This window comes from Epinephelus moara, chromosome 4 (genome assembly GCF_006386435.1).
Source record: "Epinephelus moara isolate mb chromosome 4, YSFRI_EMoa_1.0, whole genome shotgun sequence".
NCBI lineage: Eukaryota > Metazoa > Chordata > Actinopteri > Perciformes > Serranidae > Epinephelus > Epinephelus moara.
This window is the reverse complement of record NC_065509.1, coordinates 21449727-21474041: the sequence shown is the minus strand read 5'-3', so window position 1 is coordinate 21474041 and position 24315 is coordinate 21449727. Positions and strand designations below refer to the sequence as shown.

General features: G+C 41.9%; 1 protein-coding gene across 2 annotated transcripts; it reads right to left on the bottom strand.

Annotated features, from left to right (window-relative positions):
- Nucleotides 1-69: 69 nt before the first annotated feature.
- Nucleotides 70-22916, bottom strand: LOC126389267 (putative methyltransferase NSUN7). 2 transcript variants are annotated; one of them, XM_050042846.1, is made up of 13 exons: nucleotides 22551-22916; nucleotides 20910-21291; nucleotides 14675-14733; nucleotides 11777-11907; nucleotides 11482-11634; nucleotides 10708-10891; nucleotides 9535-9772; nucleotides 8777-8920; nucleotides 7964-8065; nucleotides 6404-6539; nucleotides 5622-5745; nucleotides 713-983; nucleotides 70-472 (listed from the first exon to the last, which is right to left on the bottom strand). In XM_050042846.1, exons 2-13 carry the CDS (start codon nucleotides 21259-21261, stop codon nucleotides 81-83), a joined length of 2286 nt encoding a protein of 761 aa, XP_049898803.1. In that variant the 5' UTR covers nucleotides 21262-21291; nucleotides 22551-22916; the 3' UTR covers nucleotides 70-80. The 2 variants fall into 2 exon arrangements, with proteins under 2 accessions (XP_049898803.1, XP_049898804.1); XM_050042847.1 differs by lacking the exons at nucleotides 20910-21291; nucleotides 22551-22916 and adding an exon at nucleotides 17333-17541.
- Nucleotides 22917-24315: the final 1399 nt, after the last annotated feature.

The window sequence follows — 24315 nt, the reverse complement described above, 5'->3', positions numbered from 1 at the left end:
AGACTCTCCTGGCTTTATTTATGTAAGCATTTGGCACAAAAGTTAATACATGTTTTATATCTGTGTTGGTGTTTGTGAGCTCAAATCAGAGGGCGAGATCTGACCATAGCATCCCCGGAGAGACCGCCACTGGAGCGGGAGAGGGGCACTGTCTGAACCGGGGTTCTCCACTTGCAGTTGAAGCTGCGGCTGAAACTTGTTCGGTTATGCTGATGTGAGAAAGGGTTGGGGAAGTGAACAGGAGGCAGGACGAACACGACAGGCTTCAGCACCACCTGAGCTCTGCGGGGACGGACGACCGGGGCCAGCGGGGTAGGAGGTGGAGGGGCGGGAGGCAGAGAGGTGGTAGGAGTTGTAGTGTTGGACACAGGGGTGAGGGTTTTCTTGGTTGTGCTGTGTTCTGGCTTGGAGGAAGAGAGGGAGCTGGACACAGTGTTGTGTGAAGCCTGCAGGCACAGAGCTTTGGCTTTTCCTGAAGGACAGAAACAATGAGATGGAGGTCGGAGGGAGAAGACTGGATTGTTGGACTGTACAGAAAGCACTCAGAAAAGAGGATGAGGAATAACAGTACAAGACATTACATGCTTATGTTTAAACCAAACCTTCTTCCTTGCTACTCCTTTTAGCTAAAATCTTAAAGGAATAAAAATGTCTCCTTTAATCAGCTGTATGTTCCTGTTACTACATACAGGACTAACATAATCATGCCCACCTTGTGACAGCTGTCGCCTGTTAGTGAATTCCTGATGTCCACACAAAGTAGTACTGTTGCTGCCCTTGGTCTCTTGGGTTTTGGCCTGAGCGCTGACAGAAGGGTGGTGCTGAGAGGTGCGAGCATGGGTCGTTTTTGTCATCCTGTTGGCGTTTCCATGCTGCTTTTTTCTGGTTGGCTGGTTGGAGCCGATCCTGTCCAGTATGCCTTTGGCATTTGCCCTCTCAAGCACTTCATGTGGCAACTCTTTGACCTCTGTATGTATTGTTGACTGAAACATATTGTATACAGGAGCATATAGCGAGATGTCATTTGACTTTACTCACAGACAGATCAAATGTAAGAAATGTGTACATTATTATTATTATACATGAGAAATGTGGTGGCATCATTAAGAAATATGTCTAACACAATGTTTTATCTGCCCTAAAATGCAACTTGATCATACAGTACATCCACACTCTTTAAGCACTAAGCAAAATCATATAATCAACATTTAATGGATACTAGTGCAGCATCCATTCAAAACATGTCTGTTCGGAACAGGTCCTAAGCAACACACCTGCCAAGTGTGAAGTCGACTGTATGAGTGGTTGTCAAGAAAATCGATGGACAGGCATAGTGATAGAGTACAACATGTCATACACTAAAAACCACCTGAGGGGAAACAATCGCACAATATGCAGCCAAGGGCTGAAACTAAAAACATTAGATTTTACCATGTCAGGGTTGTATTAGCACCTTATGTGTACCAGAGAGGAAAATAGATTGAGAAACTCAATATCATCAGTCTGAAATTCTTACAATACTTAAATATTTACAACTATTTGATCGAATCACCAGGTAGTATCATTATTTAACCTAACACAGATCAAATCCTGGCTTTACATAGCTTAGTCATTTTCAATCTATACAGCCTCTCTGACCAAACTAGTAACTGTAACTTATATTTGGGAGTCATGATTCCAGTTTTCTTATTGCTTACACCTCTCATCTTTTGGCCTGTATCTACGTTTGTCTTCTTAAAGGTTTAGCATCTTTCAAAAAGTTATTTCTGGGTTCTTAAACCGGCTGGTAGTGCATCCCATTACGCAGCAGCTTTTTAGGGCCTGTGTCAACATAGCTTTTTTTTTCTGAGCGCCAGCTTCTTTGTTCATTTGTTCCCAATGAGGAGGGAGTGTATGCAGCCACAGGCAGCCACCTAGAGAAGAAGTGCCATGTCCAGCGTCTTTTTTCAGAGCGCACCAGCTTTACTGTGCGGGCGCTCCAAGAGCTTCTAGTTGAAAATCTCTGAACTTGTCAGAAAGGAGTTGGTGTCCTCAGTGCTGCTCCTTCAGCTACTGTCTGTCTGTCTTTTATGTGAAACCATCACAACAAAGACAGAAAAGCCCATTTGTGGGAGCAGATAGGTCGGACACTGAATGTTGCTGGTGAGTGTTGTGCTTTCATCACTGTATATGAGCTAAGCTTGTTGTTAACTATGTATTTAGCCCTCTGTTAACGTAGCACCACGTTAGCGACCTAGTTAATGTTGATGTCAAGATAATGTTATAGAAACAAAACCCACATGTGGCGTGTCACTGAAAAAGAAAAAGCACTGGGAGAGCTTTTTGATGAAGCGCTCCCTGCCTTAGTTTTCTGCCAAAGAAAATCGCTATGTGGATACACGCCCATAGGCATATTTCTGTTGTTTGCTAGCAGACGGAAGTGACAAGGTGGCACCTTCACGCTATACAAAGTCAATGCAGTGCAAAGAATTGTTTTCCCCTTTGGTGTAGGCGGGGCTTAATTGCACTCTGTCTCTACACAGAAAGAACAAGACTCCTTTGATTTTAGTTATTTACTAAAAAGTACGTTCAAAAAGTACAATTAATAGTCCAGGTGCTGCACATTATAGTAAAGGAAAAGAGGAGAGGGGAGGAAAGGAGGGTGCCACCATGTCCTTGCTGGTGGCTGCAGGGTCACCTGCTGTCTCAGCACCGGCCCACACTGCAGCCTACTGCTCTTCTCAACGCCTGAATTATTCACAAGCACAGTGTACACTACAGGGACGTGCAGCCTGTGTGGGTTTAACTGCGTATTTTGTTTTTAAGTGCTTGCTTGTACTTTAAGGCAAATGCATATATGTGTTTATACAAGCTGTTTGCAATTCTATGCACACAGGTATTTGTGCATACATGCTGTAAAACATGCGACTGCATACTGCACTTGTGCATGTACGTATTTGTGTTGGCACACTCTGTGCACACAGGTAAACATGCTTCAGAGGCACCGCTGTAATGCAGTCTTTGGTGGACGCCCTGAACTTCATTGATGCTAACTCATACAGACAGGGGGCGCTGAATTATTCAACAGACACTCTCCCTTGCCGCCCTTCCCTCCCCCTCACCCCTGTAAATCTCACTTCCTCTCCATCTCCACTAACCAACTGTGCCATACTCTGTAAATCTCTCATTTCCTTCTTGACTCTGCCAAACTTAGCTGCCACAGCATACCCTGGAGCTGAACCCATTCTGTTTCAATACTTACGTCCAAAATCAGTATGTATATATATCTTGGCAACTACACCCACATTTATAAAGCTCACCCTAAACGTTGAAGAAAACAATCAATGTGAAAAGTGTAGGGTTCTGAATCCTCTCTTATTATTGTCCAAATTCATCCATCACAGGTGGACTGTCAGAGGAGGGTCCACCTGTGATGGGCTCTGCTTTTTCTGGAAATTAGGACAGAAACACATTACTTGACTGTCTTTATTGTTCCCAGCTGTTTCTGTATGGAGGGCTCATAAAGAACTTTACTGGGCGGCGCTATGACAGGCGATGTAAGCCAGACAGCATTCAAACACTTATATAATTGCTCTTTTTATGGCGCTTTTCAGAGTGCCACAATAACTTTTGATTAGCTGAGTTTATTGGAGGTGGGGAGAAAAAAATCCTGTTTGAGGCACCATTACAGCACTTTGATTATCTTTTCATTCCTATCTGCGGAGGTATAAAACATGATGGATGGCCAGGAAAGGAACAGACACCACGGTGCGGAGCGCACGTCACACCCGGTGGGAGTAAAATGGCTTAATAACCCTGCACTGGCATCATAAGCATAAGAGCGGATTTTCATAATGTGAAGGAGTATGTCGTAAACGTGGCCGCGTTGTGGATTATGAGGACATGGGGAAGCCCGGTCACACAGACCTGATGAGACTTGCTGATGCGCCGTTACTAATCCACGGCAGAAGACTGCACCCACAGCTAGTTAGAGCTGAGCTTCCCTCCCGTAATAGTCTTACTGTCAAACTTAACAACCACCGACAAAAATACTAAAGAGGTGGAGGAGGAGAGGAGGTGAGACAGAGAGAGGACAGACGATGAATTTGGGAGAGACTTTATGAAGCAATGAAAGCCTTTGACTAGACAACACAATAGAGTCAGAGACAGAGTGCTCTCCAATAATTAGCTCCTTTCAGACAGAGCTACAACAAACCCAAATCCCCTCAAAGACACTTCTACAGTATCTAATTTCCAAGTGTTACTCATAAACACCTTCAAACACACAAAATGTGGACTTCTACATGATTCCTCCATTGGGTACTTAAATCCAACACCTATTCTCTGCTATAACTGCAGCTCTGAAGCTAACCCTCTCTTCTCTCATCCTTTCATCTCATCCTGACTATCTCTAAATCTGATTTTTTCCCTCCCATATCAGCATTCATTCACACTCATCTTGCCACCTTCTCCTCCTTCATCTCACACTGTCTGCTTGCCAGATTAGACTCGGACACAACGCCTGTGTCTGTGACCCAACATTTTCATTTCTTCGAGCAGCTTGACCAAGTACCTGTCACACAGCCTGTGATGCTCATTTCCCCCTGTTCTCAACTTTGTGGCCTGGCACCCAGCTTACCTTCCCCTTTCCGCCAAATAACAAAAAGAAAACTTTCTAAGGGCTCTGTTTCTAGAAGACAAACATGCTTCTGTTTCCCAGTGGATGACTTGTTCTTGAAAAATGGCTGTCAGCACTGCGTAACGGCTTAATCATAGTTCCCACACTTGTTTTTAGGCTCACCAATCAAATCTCTATCACCTTGTCTCTGTTGTCTCTGCATCAGTGTGTATTACAAGGGCTTTTCAGGACTCAGAAGAACGCAAGAAAAGGACAAGGGAGTTCTTCAGTAGACGCAAAGGATCAGTCACTTTGAACACTGAACACACCGTCACTAAAACATATAGCAATCAGCAAAATAACACTGGTATCATACTTGGAAAGGTCAGCTGAGGTTCAGGGCGAATGTTGGAATTATTCCTGTCATCAGAAACCAGACAGCTTGCGAGGGCCGGATATTAAATGAGCTTAATTTTTCCCCCCGCTTGTCTCTTTGGCTGCACTGCTCGAAAGCAGCAGCAGCAGTGGTGGTGTAAATTTCTGAAGGAGCTACAATAGATTCTGTTCGAGAAGTAAAATTATCATGTAGACCATGAAACCTCAGGGGAGGGAAAAGTATTGACTTTTTAACATTTTTTTTTTGACATTTTAAGAGGAAAGTTGCAGGTTTTACCTTCCTTCCTTATTCCCTCCTTATTAAAGTTTTTTTTGGAGACAGTACCATGAGGCCGGTAAAAAAAATATGCACCTTAACAGCAGTTGCTTCTCAGCGGTGTAAAGAGTGTTACATGCATGTGCACTTCAGCTGGACTACATTAATACATCACTCGTCCTTCCCTCTGGTCACTCCCATACTTAATAAAATATTCAAACACTAAATTGACCAATGACTTCTTGTGGTACATAAAGTGTCAAGATAAATAATAGTGAATATTGGTGATACAGATAACATCCTGTCTTTGTCAATTCATCAGGGTTTAGCCACTGCTTTGCTCTGTGAGCATTCTGCTGAAGTGATGCTTACCTCTCTGCTGAGAACAGCCAGAAAGCAGCCATTGCCCTGTTCTGAGGGCTCCAGCATAAAGAAGGGGTCTGTTTTCTCTGGATCCTTAGCATGGTCAGGAATGCTGAACGGGGATGGACTAAGCCTAGATGAAACACACATACACACAAACAGAAAAATACAGTTTGCACATAGAGGCAGCTTTAAAAAAAATAACTTAACAGGAGTCCTGTTAAGTAAACTAAATACACACAAGTCTATTAGTTATATAAGTAAAGCCAGTTATTCATACAAATAATATTACTTGGGTTTTATTTATGCTGGCCTGAGGCATTGCCAGCACACCAGGCCAGCCTACTGCAGAGAGCAGTCGGTCTTAGTACATCCAGATCTACAGGAGGGATAAACTTCAACAACTCTTAAGTTCTTCAAACCACTCACACACTCACACACACACCACTCACACACACTCACACACACACACACACACACACACACACACACACAAAAGAATAACTATTCAAAATATAAAGAATCTCTATAAGAAGGGGAGCTGTCTGAAAAGGGTTTTTTCTGCCCTTTTCACAGCATTTAGAGACATAAAATGGGACTTTTGATTATATTTTCTCCTTCAGCTTCTGCCTGAGGTGTGCTGAGACTTTGACAGAAGCCTGTCTGAACGGAAACAGACAAACAACTCAGCAGGCTGACAGACAGTAAGGCAAACAGACAAAGAAAGACAATGACTGAGACAGATGCATAAAGTGCACCAGGGCACTGAGGTACAGAGACCCGAGGCTGACCTGAAGTTTGCCTGTTTTGGTTCCCCCTCCTGCTCTGAGCGGGTCTTGGCTCGCTCCAGGGCTCTGCTCACCACCTCCTCATTCTCCTCTTGGTATGAGGAACAGGTAGAGTACACCACTGCCAAAACCTTGGGGACTATACATAGAAATATGTGGACTGTATTAACATTTTCCATGTATATAAATATGTGTGTTGCAACTGTATTGCACTTTTAATTGTAAATAAATCTGTGACACATACTACCAAGACATTAAACTAAAGCTACTTCACTGACACGAGACCACAATCCTAGACAACAAACTAATTCCATGTCTAATTAAAGCAGGAAGACAGACAATCACACGCACATTCAGTCAAAAAGTTTCCTCATCTAATTTTATGACAATTAAATTTGATTATTCAAACTGAGCCATCCTCCTCATCAAGCGCTCCCTTTGAAGAAACGGGCTCTTGAATATTAATTCTTTAGTACTGTTTGTGTATATACATGGCTCATTTTATTCAACTGCTGCTGGCTTGTAGATTTGTGAAGCTATCGGCCGTTTGATTTCCTTCATTTGAGCTTTGATTTCTTTCTTGCTCACTAATTATAGCCAGACAGAAACAATTAACGCAGAGCTGATAACAAATAAAACCTGCTCAGATGTGGCAAATCGGCTCCAAACAAACGTGAAATATTGCTTCTAAGGAAGCGGAACCGAATCCAAGGAGCGAGAGGCATGAGGCACAAGTATTTGTTATTCAGATGTCCTTTTCTATAATAAAACCACCTCACAGCTGGGACATTAAGGGCTACGGAGGTGTGTTTGTAAATGTCTGTAAGCATCTGTCCATGTGTGTGCCTGTGTGGAGTTACTGAAATGAGACCATCGACTCAACTGCGCCAGAGCACTCGATACACACCCACCATTAATTAACAGTCCTATTAGAAAGTATCTACACTGGCAAAAAATGCAGAAGAGGGCTGATCGATGGCAGTGTGATTAGAGGAGCTAGTTTTCATTGCCTCGAACAGTAAGACTCCAACTGCTCGATGAACATGACCCAGACGACAGAAAGAGGAGTGCTGAACAATACAAGACGAACTGAGGCTAATGAGTGAAGCTCCTGGACGCAGATAAACGTGCTACTGGTTGGAATAAAACACTACATAATAAACTACACCTGAGAAGGAAATCACTGACTGCAGATTAGAGCCGCAGCACCTGTATAGAATACAATATGATGCAGAGCAGGTCTCTCTGTCAAATTCAGTTCTTCAGAATGTGTGCAATACAAAGCAGACTTAGTAATCACTTGTCTACAATATGCGAGGAATGCTGCAGGACTGTTGCCGACCGGCGCGGAGCAACATTAACATTCCTAATTAAGACTCAGATGATCTCCCAGGGATACCACAGGCTTCAGCCTAATGGCACACGAGATTAGATAATTAGGACGTATAAGCTTCATTGTGTCAGAGAGGTGAGAGAGGCTACACGCTCGAGCCTGCGCTCATATGCCGTGTGTGTGTGCGTGTGTGCGCTTGTCAACATGAGAGCAGGTGGTTCAACACTCACACTTCAAGGCGTGATCAATATCCTTCCTCTGCTGGGTTACCAGAGCTTCCAGTTTGCTCTGGGCTATGGAGCCCTGGGATAAGTCCTGCAGCAGTTCTGTGTCTGAGAAAGAGCAGAGTCTCTGTTTTATTAACTGATCTGTTTACCAATGTGCTGTGCATGAGAATGGCTTATATTTAAACAACTCCAATATAAATGACATCCACTTAAGTAGATGGAAGGGCTTTCTTTGACAGGGTTGTTAAAGAGTAAAGATGTGCAGCCTGCAGGAGAACTGTGGATGGATCATCAAAAACAAATCTTCAAAACTACATAAAACATAGCAATAAAATGCATGAAATGTAAATCGTTATTTATGGTAATGCTCTCTATCTTCTGTTTAAATGTGAATTTGCTCTATTTTAGATTTATGTTTTATATTTTAAGTCACTGCTTATCAATAAATTCTGCTGCATCAAACCTTAAAAGTAGCTGACTACAATTCTACTTTTACATCTTAGTAAATCTGCTTTAAACCTTTAAAAAACACTCACAGCAGACTTTATATGATGATGTAGAAACAGTTAATAGCAAGAGAGCTATGCAGGTTTAGGAATCTGCATAATTTGCATTCACAGACTGTGAGTTTGTGTGCTACTTGTCATGCAGTATGAACTCAGGAAATTGTGCGCACACTGCACGCAGCATCCTAAACATGTACCTCTGTTTTCTTTCAGTGTGGACGCAACTGGGTGTAAAACAGACAAAGCCACAACATGTATTTCTGAAGTCCTCACTTAATGGCTCTGCTATAATGCACAGATCACTGTGTACCTCCATTCTCTTGCAGTATGAATTCAACCAGGTTGCTGACTGCAGACACAGAACACTTGGGCATCAGCAGGATAACGCGCACCCTCTGAAATCGCTTGTCACCGCCGTCCAAAGACTGGAAGACCTCTGGTATCAGCTTCACATCTGAGCAGAATACACGTACGGTTTAATGACACTGACACACATTTGGAAACAGTCTTTTCCCACTATGTTTCTTTGTAGATAAATACCCTGCCTGAAGGCGTCTTTTGCAATTATAAAAATGTCAGCTTTGTTACAGGCGCTTAATTGTTTCCCTAATGATTAGCTGAGGTGGCAGCCGCTATCAGCACGTACATACAGCTCAGAATCTCATCAGACATTGTCTGGTTTTAAGTGCACTGCCTGCATACAAGAGTCTGAGAATTGGGTGACAACTACCAATCTTTCAACTACTTTTGCTCTGGTTGTTGGCAAAATCAAATTGGTATCACTTAACTTTACCATAATAGTTTGATCCCCAAAGTGTGCATTTGCTCCCCCCAAAATATGGCCAGTCACTTTGAAAAAAAAACAAAAAAAAAACAGTGCATTTGTGTGACAAGGCCAACAGGTACTATTCACTTTCTATTATAAAGACAAAGATAACCTCAAACAAAGACAGTAAATTGACTGCTGTATTCTCTGCTTCCATCTCTCTCTGTCAATCTCCTCTTCTGTCTCCCATACAAAGTCACAAACAGACACTGCACTCAAGGACGCATCCATTTTATGCATACTCTTGCAGCCCATGGCAGCGACGGCCTGCTGCAGCTCCTCCCTCTGAACATTTGTGCGATCACTGACACAAGCGTAGACTGTGGGCTGGTGGTTGCTTTTGTTGGCTTTATGTTTCTCTGCGATTAGGGAGGCAGTGTGGCAGACGGTGAGGCCAGAGATGCAGCCCGCCATAAGAACATCTCCTTCCTCTGGTAACAGGGAGCACACTGCATTTGGGCCCAAGCTGCAAGATTTATCCTGCAGACACATTGAGTGAAAGCATTAGTTTGATAAAGAGGCCGACAGGCTTTAACACAAGACGCCTAGATTCAGGTTTGTGCACAGCAGCAGCAGCAGCAGCACTCAAACTGATGAGACACAAACTAAGATAAGAGAAAGGAGGAAGAAAAGTTGCACTGTATGACAGTGGTAAATAGAATTGAGCTGGGAATAGATGAGAGGAGACAGGGAGTTAGGAGCAGCTGTAGCGAAGCAGGTATGGAGGCAAGAGGAGGGGAGACAGCAAAGCAGGAATCCTGAGAAAGAATAAGAGTAAGATGTCCTTCAATCAGTGGGGTCCCCTCTGGAAATAGTGCTGAACATATCCCTGTGGAACCACTGGGCTAGCTTGAGTTTCTGTAGTTAATATCCAGATCACAGGGTTTGTTGGGAAAGACAATCCAGGGCGGAGACGAACAAGGACATTTGAAAAGCGAGAAAAACAGAGGAGAGAAAGTGTGATGGAGACTCATAAAATGGAGAGCGGGAAAGGTGATTAATTAGGCAGTGGTGTTGAATATTTGATTGAATTTGGCTGCAAAATCTGATTTAATTGTGTTCTGGTGCTGTGTGCTGCTTACAGTTTGTATGGCAGCTTGACTTTAATGGAGTAGAAATTAAATGACTAAACCGCTCTCCCCCTCCCAGACTGGAGGGTTCTTTATGGCTCGAAGTGAAGTATGGCCAAACGAGAGGAGCGGATGTGAAATATTTGTATCTGGGAAAACTAATCTTAGTTGGCATAAGGGATCTAAGTCTTATAATCAATTTGAGCAAGTCCATTACCAAAGTGAAATCATAAATATCAGAGGAGATTGATGGGGCTGAGCAGATTTCCACAACCATATTAAGCCACAGTCTGCGGGGAGGAGGCTGCTCTCGTCAGAAACCTCCTCTCTCTGTGAAACTTGTACCTGGATGATGAGTTTGTGGTTGCTAAGCAGCTTGGTGGTGTATAGCTGAGCTTTCAGCTGAGCAGGGAATACCAGTACATCCCCACAGTGGGGATCCTGGCAGAAGGTCTGGCCCTCCAGCTGCCCAATCGATTTCACTTGTGAGAAGCCCACACTCTTCAGCACACTCTGGACTTCATCAAGGCTAGAGGCGAGGAGAGAGGAGGGCAGATTAGTGGAAGCCCGAGAGAAGGGAAGAGATGAAGGTGAGAGGTGGGAGAAAGAGGAAGACTGTCATCATAGATAATAATGGTCTGTAGAATTGCTATGTGGCCTTTTAAAAGACTTCAGTAGTAAAATGTGCTGTAAAAGCCATTAAGACACACACACACAGACACACACACTCACACACATACACCACTAGTCCCAACAGGTGACCTTTACAGTCCTAGAGCTTGCTGAGGGTTGTTGCTGATTGAATCTGTCCGCAGCTGCAGGATTTACACCTAACTGAATCAGCCTGTCGGGGTGCTTGCAAGAACACATATTAGCACACCAACACACACACACGCACACACACATAGTCCAGTGGTTTAATTGGATGTCAGCTGGGCACCTAGCCCATAAAACATTGGGCAGCACCCCAAGTTAAAGGTCTGTGTGTAGGTTTAGGTGTGCACACACTCTATATCTGCTTACAGTGCATTCCTGGCTCTGTGTTCAGGTGTGCACGTGTACGTCATCTGCTTCTGAGGGGGCGAGCGAGTGGTGTATGCTCGTGTGTGCTCGGCTTACCTGCTCCTCTGTGTGTTGACCCATGCGTGAAGTGGAAGGCTGCTTGATCTCTCCTGCTTCTTCTTCACACTCTCCGGCAGGATACACTCAATGGACAAGAGATCATGTTTGATCCTGCAGCGGGCCAGAGAGGCCGCCAGCTTGGTTTTATACCTACGTAGAACACATACAAAAGAATTTCTTTTTTTACCGTCTTCCATATTCTCAATTTATATTCCCTTTTATAAATCCACTGGGACATCTGGTTCTTTCTTCGTTTTTTTCCTTTTCCTTTTTGTTATTTTTCATTCCTCACCTGAGGAGGTAGTTCTCCACATCTCTAACTTCCTGTACAATCTCATCCACGCCCTGTCGTTCCCGTGGGAGGAACTTTCTGTCCTGGAAGTCATAGAGCATGACGGCAACAAGGCTCATCTGATCATCCGGCTAAAGCATGAGAACAAAAAAGCACAGTTAACTGGTGACTTCTGTTTTAACAAGAGAACAAAGAAAAATGAGGAACGAAGACAGAGGCTGCATGCCTGATAAACAAATTTCTAATTTCTAATATCATGCCTGAGACACAAGCTTGTAATCAGCGAATGGTTACGCCTCAAAGGTCAGCCGCATATGGTACGTATCTAAAATGCACATGTGCATTAAACCAAGACACACACAACCTGACATTTGGTAATGTACTGATGATTGTTCTATTTTGGTTATCTACCGAAGGATACAGTTCAGTGACACCATTTATTGTGTTAATTTAGAGACTGAATTATCCAGGTTGCAGAAACTGATACACACACACACACACACGGTAGCTCAAGGATGTCCTGCCACGACCTCACTCCTGCCACTTAATTAAACATCGGAGGAAGCCTGAAGTTATGTCTCTACCTCTCCTCCTCTACAGTTATCTATCCATTACGCACTCTCTCCCTCTTGCTACGTCTATGTCCCTCTTTCTCGCTCCCTCTCTCCACCTTGCTGTCCCTGAGGGTGGGAGGGCACCAGCCACATTAGTGGCAGATGGTGTTCCACGGCAGCAACAGCTTGCAACATCCTCACTACTGGGCTAATGGGCCGAGAAGCTAGAGCGCTACAAGGGTTTATTCTGCAGCTAAGGAATTACCCAGTGCTTATTATTCATTCCAGAGGCTTCTAATTTCACTTTCGGAAAGGTCAGTTTCAGAGACAGGTTGTGGCACACCACTTTTTCTCTCTCAACCTCCTCCTCTCTGCCTCAAGTTCCACTTGTCCTTTACCAAGGTTAAACCCTTGGGTGTGAGAAAATTCCCAGTCATTAAAATGCCTGGCAACAGAATCCCATGGTGGGAAACTGGCCTGCAGTAAACATGCCTGCTGTGTTTAGTCACCTCAAATGCAGGTCTATGACATAAGAGACTGATTGGTCTTACTAAATTCTGACTATTTTTTTTATTTTATCACATAACCACCAGCTGGGTTTGAAAATAATGTTCAAGTTAATACTAAGCTGCCAAATGCTAGATACTAAACTTAAGCCAATAGCTAAATTCAATTTACTATTATGAGACAGCTGAGTTTCACAGTAAAGGCAATTATGATACATGACATTAATATGTACTATTGACTCAGCTGATACTTTCTTCATTACTATGTAAACTATTTCCAAGCAGTTTCTGGATGTAATTTAAGTTTCATATGGCGTATTTGACATTGGGCTTGTTTAATGTACCAGTTTACCTAATATGCTTGGGTCACACCTTCAATGTCATTCATGTCCAACCTCCTCAGGATTTAGCCTTCATTGTCTCTCTCCGCTGTGATCAAATGCGCCTTAGGCTCTTTAAGCATGCAAGTCTTTTTTTTCCCAATACCCTTATATACTCCCTTTTTTTCCAGCCCGCCTATTTCCTCTCGCCCACCTCTTTCTCCTCTCTCTATCAAGGTTGAACTTTATAGATGCCAGCAGTGTAAAGGAGGTAACAGTGAGCTCTAAAGACTGTCTCATTGTGTCTGGGCTTTATTGTCTCGCTGGAGGGATGCAGAGTAACGACCTGCCACCAACACATAGGGAGACCCATTCATTTCACCTAGGGCCATAATTCACAAGGCTACAGTGTGAGTGTATGTGTGAGTGTGTGCGTAGAGGGGGTTGCTTTGCAAACACACATTCACGTGTATTAATGTGTCGGTATATGTTTGCGTCCTCTCTGAAGTAGACATTAGTTGTCTACAATCTGTACGCTCAGTGACAGCTTAGTTTCCTGTTAACACATTCACCATCTCTTGCTCATATGGCTTTTCTTCTCTATCAGCTATGCACACACAGACTAGTTCTGTGCATGTTTTATCACCAAGCAGACTGTTAGAGAAGCAGCAGCTAGAGCAGCCCTCCTCTTTCCACGGCGTCTTTTATGTGGAGTGTTAAAAGTAGGGCAAAAGTACATGCCAATCTCCTCCAGAGGATACCTCTTCATTTAAGTAGCAGAGCGTTCATCTACTGTCTAACAGCCGCAGGTACACGGCTGTGCTGGGAATCTTTCTTTTACAACTACACAGCACAGCCTTAGTATCACTAATAACATTCAGCACACTGGTTCTAGGACGTATGTAGGAGAGACACTGTGCAGAATACACTCCGACGCCACATCATCCAAACACCCTGCCCCTGGGTTGTTATGGCATTTTGATTTTATGTCTAATTAATGGGGAGTTTTGCTTGAGAAAAGTAATAAAAGAAAAGACACGGCCAGGCAAATTCTGCCTCATAGTACCTTTCAGATGTGTTACTCCAAAGGGAGCAATTGTCATTGATTAGGGAAGGGAATAGAAAAGACATGAGGTGCTTTGTGAGTTGATGAAAGGAGAGTATCAGTGTAATACATCAATATTGCTGTTACTGATTAGAGGACTGGAGAAAAGAACAAAGAGTGTGTGGAGTATGAACAGCAGGACATGAATGCTGAAGAGTCAAAGCACCGTCAAAGGATAGTAAGCAAAAGAGTTTAGGAAAACAGCGCCAAGTAAACAAAACTGTAAACAAATTAATAGCATCGTAAACCACAAAACTTTTTCTAGCTAATTTCAGAATTTAAGGACTTTGATTTTCAGCAGTAAATTGAGCAGATGCAGCTCTTTGTTCCATAATGCCAACACACACCAACAAATTAAACATGTTTACTACACTTAAACTAAAAGAAATACTGCTTCTGCGGAACTCACTTACCATTGGCTGACTGAGGTAAAAGCAGCTGTCAATCATGATGTCCTCCAGCAGCTCTTGATCTGTACAGAAATGTAAAGTAGACGTGAAACAAGGTTAGGCAGAAGGATGGAAATGTGGTAATGGGGATTTCCTTTACTAATTATGTGTCTGAGTAATAACGATGCATATTAGTGCCATCTTTTATATCAATGTCTAATTATCCCTCGAAACCGGCCTCGACTCTCCCCTTTGGAGCATGAGATAGAGGCACAAGGAATTACCCCTATCCATTAACTGGTAAGATATATGCTACGGAGGACAAATCCATATCTAATGATGAGAACATGTCTCGGAAAAAAGAGAGAAAAGAGATTAAGACAGAGCAAGAGAGGCTCCTAGAGGCACCCCTAATGATTGTGATTTAATTTGAAAGGATAATTCAATTAGATGGTGGGTTTAATTTCCCGTGATTAAATGCTTATTTGGTGCTTAATTAGAGTTAATCTGATTCTTCATTTGCTTCATTTCTTTCACTTATTGTGTCTGTGGTGAGTGGGTGTGTGTAAGCGAAGGACTAATGACATTAATGACATCTGAGGTAATAAACAGGCTACGTCTAAACAAGAACAGTGAAACCAAGTATGACAGGCACACGTGCACTTCATACCAAACACGTTACTTACAAATGATATAGAGGTGACTTCATGGACAAACATGACTGACTTATGTTACACTTTTGTACTGTACACAAACAGGATGTGTTCTTAAAGGAACAGTGTGTAAGTTTTAGGAGGTTTTATTGGCTTTTGAGCTGTGAGGACTGCAGACTGCAACCAGTTGAAACTTCTACTTGTTAGAATTCTGTCAGTGGTCATTGTTAAGGAGGTTTTAACTGGGAGCTGAATTATCCACACAGTTTTTTTCCTCTCCAAAACAAACAGACCCGGTGATTAAAATCAGTAAAACACTGAATAAAGCAGTGTCACGTTACAAATAGAGGTTTCTCCAACACTGTTTGGCATGTCAAAGAAAGGTCGCTATCCTAGCACCTGTTTATGTGTGCACGCCTTTTTTCTCTGACAATTTAATCCAGACGTTCAGGAAGTGGTTAATGGGTGCCAAACTATTCACAAAGGCGATTTAAACTGGTAAAAACACTGAATAAAGCAATTTTACATAAAAATAATCAGTGGACTACACATCAATGCAAAAATGCAGATGGCCCGATCTAGTGCCAGTGTTTGGTTTGTCCGTTCTGGGCTTCTGCAGCAACATGGCAGTACAACATAGCAATCTCCATAGACGAGGACCTGCTCCCTATGTAGATATAAACAGCTCATACTAAGGTACTAAAACACACAAGTGGAACACACAAGTGAAACACTGCATAAATGTAAGTGTGCTGAAATCTTTTTCCATCAGGGAGGTACGAAAACACAACAATTCTTATTCTCAGGACTATATACACTAAAAAAACATACTTATTATATTGTCTTCCATTTCTGCCAATAAATCCCCCTAAATCCTTCTCACTGGATCTGTAAGTTTTGGGAGTTGTCCTTTTCTTCCCAGGCAACTCAATTAACCTTTGCTTGACCGTCTTTATCAAACCTGGACAGTAGTCTGAAGGTAACAATGAATTGTAAAGTGGTGGAGCTGCCTATCAAATATCTATGCATGGTTTATAGACTTTTTTAATCCCCATGCCCTGGCTGTCATATCATGAAGGCAGCAACTGTCTTACTAACCTACAGGGTGCCTTCTCTCTGAAATCCACATGAAAACATACGTAGAGTTATCCCTTCCATTCCCATCTGTGAACAGTGGGCTCTGCTTTTCTATATGAGTGAGATGGAGAGCTGGCAACACTATCCAGCTTATCATGTCAGGATTAAGAAAGAGCTGCTTCCAAAGCCGCTCTGCAGGTACAGTGTTTGCTCATTACACACTGGAAATGGGTAAAAGGATCATTCCCCTAATGCGGATGTGTTTCTAGGGCGGTTGGAAAAAATCCTCTTTATGCTACTGCAGAGGAGTAAATAAAAGGTGGGAATGAGGTGGACGTGTTTGTATAAGGGTGAGATCATTAGTATGCCCGTGCAGTATGTGTCTACCACACGCATGGTTGCCTTCTTGGTTAATTCTTATTCTTGACAGACACACCTCTTAAGCTGCAAATAGGAGGTAAGCCCAGCCGGTCCACTGAGACACCATGGAAACCACAGACACTGCTGCTAACTTATCACAACATCTCCAATCATGCCAAATGGTACTCTGGGTCGCAGCCAAACGCACGCTGGGTAGATAGCGTGTAGGGCAGGACAAACACACATCTGCATGCAGTTACATCTACATATACACGCACAAACAGCCAGGTGCACAAATAAATGTTTGCAGGTAATAGAGCTTATCTTTAATTGGGGGAACAAATGCATATCATCAGCAGTGGTCTAATTTATAGCAGGTACGGGTCAATGGGGTTTACAATAGCGGCCATTACTGCAGAAGGCCTTAGAGATAAGCCCTGAAGAGATAAACACTCAGTGCACACAGAGCAGCACAGACCCCAGAGGGAGCCGTGATGGTTGGGTCTGTAGAGGTCATAGTCTTTCACATGCTATAAATCACACACAGCAGGTTGAGTAAAACACAGAGAAAATTCTGCTATGAATCACTTACAGTGGACATCTTTACACCAGAGACACGGTGCCTGGGTTCCTCAAATCAGAACCCCTGACTCTAGAAAATGACATAAAAAAAATGACTTAAAATCAGCCTAACAAGAAATTAATCCAACACCAGCAGGAGGCACTAGTCATCAGAGGACCCATGTTGAGGCTGTGTGTTTGTGGCTTCCATCCAGGTATAACACAATGAGCAGTGACTGATGGTGACTGTGGTCAAACAAATCCTTAGTGAAAGAGCCAGACCTGAATGCAGGCTCCTCTTCTCTTCAACCAGGTCTTTGTCTCACAGTTTTCCACATCAGTGCACCCGATTGCACATTAATCTAACAGAGGACCAGCCAAAACACGTAGGCTACATGCCATAAGTTATACGGTCACCTTTGGTCTAAATGGCAAATCGGTCTTACGTATTATGCACCTGCACAATAATATTTGCTGCAGCATACTGGTGGCGGCTGTTCTTCTGATTGTGGTCAAGGACAAAAAAGGCAGTGTTTCTCTCTCTCATGCTCTAAATCCAGCCTAACACAAAGTGGTCCAAAGAACCTTTCTAGTTGCACACAGAGAATACAGCAGCCACAGTCATCTGACAAGGGCGTCTGGCAGCCCAGCTGGACAGTATGGACAATGAGGCAGAAATACTCAGAGGAGTAGCCAGTGGAAAGAAAGAGGAAAGCGGAGGGGGGGGGGGGGGGGGCTCTCATGGCCAGCGACAAGGTCAACTACTTTTTTTTACAAGTAAAAAAATTCACATAAAAATAACTTTACATAACTCCATAACATCTGCACATACCTCGGGCACTGAGAACACAACAAGAAATGAAACCTTGAAAACATAAACCGCCTCCAGGTCAGTGATCAAGCAGTCAGTCACTCACATATGAAAAAAGGCTTTTTGCAGAGACAGGAAAGGTCAAAGATATAGAAAAGCCCTGAAGATATTAAAAAAAAAGGCGACAGAATGAAGTAGAGGAGGAAAGGCAGAGAAGGGAAGGCAAAAACAGCTTGACTAGCTTGACTTGTCATTTGGCTGACTTTAGTTTCGTCTTTGTCTATGAAATGTCAAATCCACACCAGGGTAAACATCATTGCCAACTCCCACTCCATATTTTAGTATTGACTGACAATCACAGCAACAGACAAGTCTGTGTCCTCAGCCACCGATGCGGAGCTTACTGAGCCACTTTTTTGTTTTAAGCAGATAAGAGTTATAATCACAAGATCAATACCAGAGCTCATTGGCATTTTGCTCTGCGTGTTTTTTTTTCGCTGCTGAAGCATTTCTTCTTTAGGTTAACAACTGACCTCAGCTCAATTTCGGATCAGTCATTCCAAGGCAGTGCACGAATGATGTGTCTTGTGTGTGTGTGTGTGTGTGTCTGCCAGCATGGGTGTGTGTCACTAGCAAATCAATTTCTGCACCAAAAGTCAGGCTGTTCATGGGAGGAGGAAGAGGAGAGATTAACATTGGCTTCCAGGCAGTTTCATTTCATCTGTACCCAATTTCACCACACAGCCATCTAACATGTGACCAAAATATGTATGTGATCGAGGCAAGTCGACAATCATGTCTCCATCACCGGAGTAAAGTTTCATTCATAATCATAACCGAGCTACTCTTCTTGTGTAAGAATGATGTACTGTCAATTTGTTGTGCAAATATAGCAACTGTAGCAACAGGAACTTATTTAACCTCAGATACAGAAAAACTCCTACTTCTTTTTTCTATTAGACCACAGTCCATGTAAAAAAAACTTATAATAAATTAGAGTTGAAGTTGAACTTTGACCTTTTGGATATAAAATATCATCACTGCATGATCTTATTCTATCAGACCTTTGTGTGGAATTTTGTCAAAATTAATCTATGAACTTTTGAGTTATGTGCACATTTAACCACCAAATTCTAATCATTTCATCCTTAGGTCACAGTGGATGTTCGTTCCAAATTGGAGGACATTTCCTTATGGCCTTCTTGAGATACTGCATTCTCGAGAATGAGACAGGCGCAAAGTCACAGCGACCACTAAATTCTAATCATTTATTGTACAAATGGACGTTTTTACCCAATTTGAGAAAGTTCCCTCAAGGTGTTCTTGAGATATTGCGTCTACTAGAGTAAAATGGACCTACGGTTAAAGTGACCTTGACCTTTGACGACCAAATAACAATCATTTCATCCTTAACACCAAGTGAACATTTTATGACAAACTTGAAGAAATTCCCTCAAGACGTTCGTGAGATATTGCGTTTACAAGAATGGGACAGACGTACAGAAAACATAATGCCTCCAGCCACAACTGTCACTGGCGCGGAGGCATAAAAACCAGAGACAATGTAACCAGTGCAGGTATCTACCTATAATTCTGTAAATTAGACAATGATGGCATGTGTAGCTCCTCCTTTGTTTAAGTTATCTCTGTTTTAGTACCCAACATGCTGAAACTCTACAAATGATCTGATACTAAAAATGTCACAGATGGGGGATGGGACCTGAAGAGAAGAACTGTACTAACACAGCACTGATAAGACAGAGAATATTTGTCTTTGAAATAAGATCTGAACAAAAAGGGGATTAAATTTAACACAAATTGCAGTATACTGTAATTGCTCTAAACTCAAGCAGTCCAATTTTCCCTGTAAGTAGAGCTCAGGCTCTTGAGCAAATGTTTTTACATTCCTACAGTAACAGCAGTTTCCTCATCCTGGTTAGTGCATATGGGCATCCTCTGACAGAGAAAAGAAAAGAGTGATGGATGAAACAATGTCCTAGCAAAGAGATCTCCAAGTTCTCTCTTGTCATTATCCTCAGCAATTGAGGCAATTTCACTTGGTAATGTAAGTACTATGACCTAGAGCAGTAAAACTTATATAGGTTACTGCAACAAGGCTGGGGCTTGTGATGATGGATATTTTGAGGTGATCTGCATTAATTGTGGGGCATGTAGTCCTGAGGCTTATCTGAGTTAAGCGGACGGATAGTGAGAGGGAAAAAAATCATTCATGGCTACGAGGGTGTTCCCGCTACCTGACCTCTCCATCCACTGAGTTCGCATTAAATCGATTCCAGCCAGCTTCCTGCACTGACAGTCGGCTCACCTCCCCTCCCTTATCACCATGGTGATTATACACCCCTGTGACTTCGTCCACCCAGACCCCACCCTAGTCCCAGATAACAGATTATGGGCCACATTGATTTGTAGCATCAGACAGAATTCCCCCTGGTCATTCAACCATTTTTTTCTCTTCTACTTGCCCTTCATCAATCTATCTATATCCAATTCTCCCTGTCAATTAACTTCCCCAGGGCTATTTATTCTCATTTCAAATGGCGGTTTGTTTGCCTGCAATCAAATAGATTTTATTTGCAATTTGATGTACCCAAAATGAAATAAAATAGGAGCTGCTAAACACCCTTTGCTGATGTCCTCACTCCGAAGTTGCCCAAAACAAAGTGTTTGGATTCATGCACCCAAGGTTGACAGAATAAGGAAAGAAAGACGGAAGGTAAAAGGGAAAAACGGTTAGTACAAAACCAACCTTCACTCTACCAGTCACTTACACACTCACATTTAAGTGTATTGAAGGCCAGCTCATAAGCTAAACGTTGCATCTCTTCATCCTTGACTTCAGGTAATGAAAGTCCTCTTTCTTTGCCATAATTCACCAACCGGTGGGCTGCAGGCTTCTCCAGGTGGTTATTTTGAAAGACCACAGATGCAAGCAGGTAGATGCTGTCTGGAAAGCCCAGCTGACCTTGGCTGTTGGTCTGGAGCTCTGGAGAAACAGCTGGGATGTCACCTTGGGCTTGTTTATCTTGAGGTGCCAGGTCCTTGCTGCACGCAATCTGGGACCCAGACTTTTTTGTCTTGCACTTGGAAGAGCGGTTGGGATGCCCTCCAATATTTTTATTCTTCACCATCTCCTCAGATTTGTATTTTCTCCCTGACACCTGAAAACACACCATGAAATAACTACTTACTCTGAGGACTTAAATAATGCACAAACCACTCATACATAAGATTCAAAGTTTGACACTCAAAGTCAAGGAAGCTATAAAAAAATTATAAAAGATCTCCTGTATTTTCCTAGCTCAAAACTAAATTTGTGACTTTGGGTATTGCAAATAAAATTGACTATTGAGTTAAATAAATCTTACTTGAGTTTATAATTTATAGTTTTATAAATCTATGATTCTATGAATCAGTTAATCCATGTTTTAAACTGTTTTAAATGACCTTTTACAGTATATTGAATTACCTTGTCTGTTTTACATCCATTGTGTCTATTTTCATGTGAAGCACTCAGTGCTTATACCGCTGTTATTGTAAAGCTGCATTTCCTGTATAAAAGGTGCTGTATAAATAAAGTTTATTAGTATCATTATTATTATTATTATTCATGTTTTAGCTTGTTTTACTCATTGTGATGCATTTTTATTATGCTTAAGGGTCATCACAGTATAAACTATTATCCCCACATACTCACATTTTCTGTTCCTAAATAGATACTATTATTGCTGTTTTGTTTTTGTTTTTTGTTGTTGTTTTTTTAGGGGGAGGCTTCATATAAGCCCTCTGTGTTTTGCCTCTCCCTGCATTGTACTGCATTATTCTATTTCCTTGCCTTTTTTGTGTTTTAATTTTGCAAAAAAATAAACTATATCTATGTCAGAAAACATAAGCATGAACGTTGCTGCAAAATGTCATCCAAATAAATACTCAAAGTTAACAATAGCCATGGTGTAAATTTCAATTTAATGCTACTAGTAATGTTATATTTTCTACTATTATTATTTTTGCTTTGCTTGAGGTTAGCTAACAAGGTTGCAGGAAGTTAATTAACACTAATCACTTTCATTAATGTTGTGACGTAATGTTAGGTTAGCTATTAACTGAAGACTAGCTAAAATACTGTCTGTATGTAACGTTAATTTATTTAACTTTACATACTACTGACTTAAAGGGGCACACAGCTACATTAAACTCTTGTAATATAGTTTTTAAACAAGTACAATAACGTTAGCTAACGATAAAAAATTAACTGGGTAATGTTAACGTTACATTTTCGGAGTGATTTGTTCAAGTTAACTTAAACTAGCTTGACGTTAAATAAGCTAATGTTAACTAACCATAGCATGGGTTTAACAAGGCGAACGTTAACGTCTGTTAGCAGCGTAAACCAGGGATATATTAATGTAATTCACGTTACCTTATGTTAACACTGTCCTATTTTCTCCCCCCAAAATACTGTTCTCATGTCCGGGACTCCTCATGTTTGCAGATATGTCCTTTAACGGTACCGTTACTGTTGGTGTTTAACCTTGACTCGACGCAAACTTTTAACTGCCCATAAATTCCCCGCTATAAATCTGGCTCCGTTATGAGGCGACGGGCGTCTCCGCGGATGTTGCCTGTAACCTCTCTGCTCCTATCGTTAAGTCTCTTTATCCTGCATTTATATTTAAAAAAAAAAAAAAAAAAAAAAGGTTTTAAATCTTTTAAGGATTTAGGTGTAGCTTACAGGGTCGGGTCTGCACTTAAAAACAAACTTTACTAAATGTCTGTCAACACTGCGGAGCATTTTGGATTAGCGTGTGTCCGTCGCCATGGCAACCACATGCTAATTTCAAGGTCCCGTTGTTCACGGATCAAGAATTAATCTCCTTAACGCTGGATGTCCTCTGTCTATGTGCCACACTGTGGGCTTGTTAACGTTTTACAGAGCATTATGTCACACGACAGTTTATGACAGCAGCACTGGTGGATATTAATACATAAACCTACATCAGATGCTCATAGTGTGCAGCTGCTCTTTCAAAACTAGGGTCCATGAAGGGAGTTTTGCAGGGGCGTAGGTAGCTGGGAGTTAAGGGCCCAGCACACAGGAGGCCCCTTTGCTGTCCGCTAAAACAATGGTTCCTAACCTTTTTTACTTGACATTGAGTAAATTAACAACCCCTGACTATCACAAATAACTTATTTAATCTCACAAATTACGCCTATAAATTTGACACTCATGGGTAAAGCCAAGTAAAGTCAGCTCTATTTGTAATACCCAAAGTCACACATTTAGTTTTGAGCGAGGAAAATTAAGGAGATCTATCTTCTTTTTTTTTTTTTAATAGCTTCCTTGACTTTGACTGTCAAACTTTGAATCTTGTGCATGAGTGGTTTGTGCATTATTTCAAAGTAAATAGATATTTCATGGTGTGTTTTCAGGTGTCAGAGAGAAAATACATATCTGAGAAGATGGTGAAACAACTGATAGACTGCACAATTGACCGAAATAATGAATGCAAAGCAAAAAAGGATTGAGCAAAATGAGTAAGTTGGATGAATTTTGAGCTCATTATTTCCTGTGAATTTTGCATTAAAGATGAGTTCTCATTTAGGGACTTTTTATAGAATTATTTGTCTGTATTGTGTTTTTTTATTATTATTAATTTTTTAACAGTCATATATACTTTATAGACTTCTGTTAAGCCCAGTTTAGACCAAAGATTCGGGAATACTTGCAGACTTTGCAATGCGCCGTTCTGCAACGTTTAAAAACCTGCTGCTTTACACCAATGCAACTGGATGAGCTGGTGTATCATCTCAATGCAACAACTCTCTGTACTTCCATCCTGATGTTGAGCTTTTCAGGCTCAACCAGCCGCTGGCGATTTGACCAGCTGAGTTGCAGGCGACACCATCAGCCATCTTGGTGTCAAGCTCAGACATCCAGTTCACAATGCCGTAACTTTCCTTTGCAACGTTCTAAAACGATTTTGTCTCCTCGTGAATCTTTGGTCTAAACTTGGCTTTAGACTGACAAATTCAGCAATTTCTTCTCACTGATGCTTTGCCATTGTTCCATTAGCTTTTAGGTGGTTTTAACAGCAGGACAGGGCTCATTAGCAGAGAGTACAGGCTCTGTGAATATAGCTTGTGTTCTTGAATAATAATCTACACCTCAAAAAAAAAAAAAAAAA

What these genes read in the sequence shown, in the direction of transcription:
- LOC126389267 (XM_050042846.1), bottom strand. Translation starts at nt 21,261, where the DNA reads ATGGTGAAGAATAAAAATATTGGAGGGCATCCCAACCGCTCTTCCAAG. An exon ending in TATTGATCACGCCTTGAAGT is followed by an intron (nt 6,540 to 7,963) that starts GTGAGTGTTGAA and finishes TTCTATGTATAG; the next exon opens with TCCCCAAGGTTTTGGCAGTG. An exon ending in CCAAAACAGGCAAACTTCAG is followed by an intron (nt 5,746 to 6,403) that starts GTCAGCCTCGGG and finishes TGTTTCATCTAG; the next exon opens with GCTTAGTCCATCCCCGTTCA.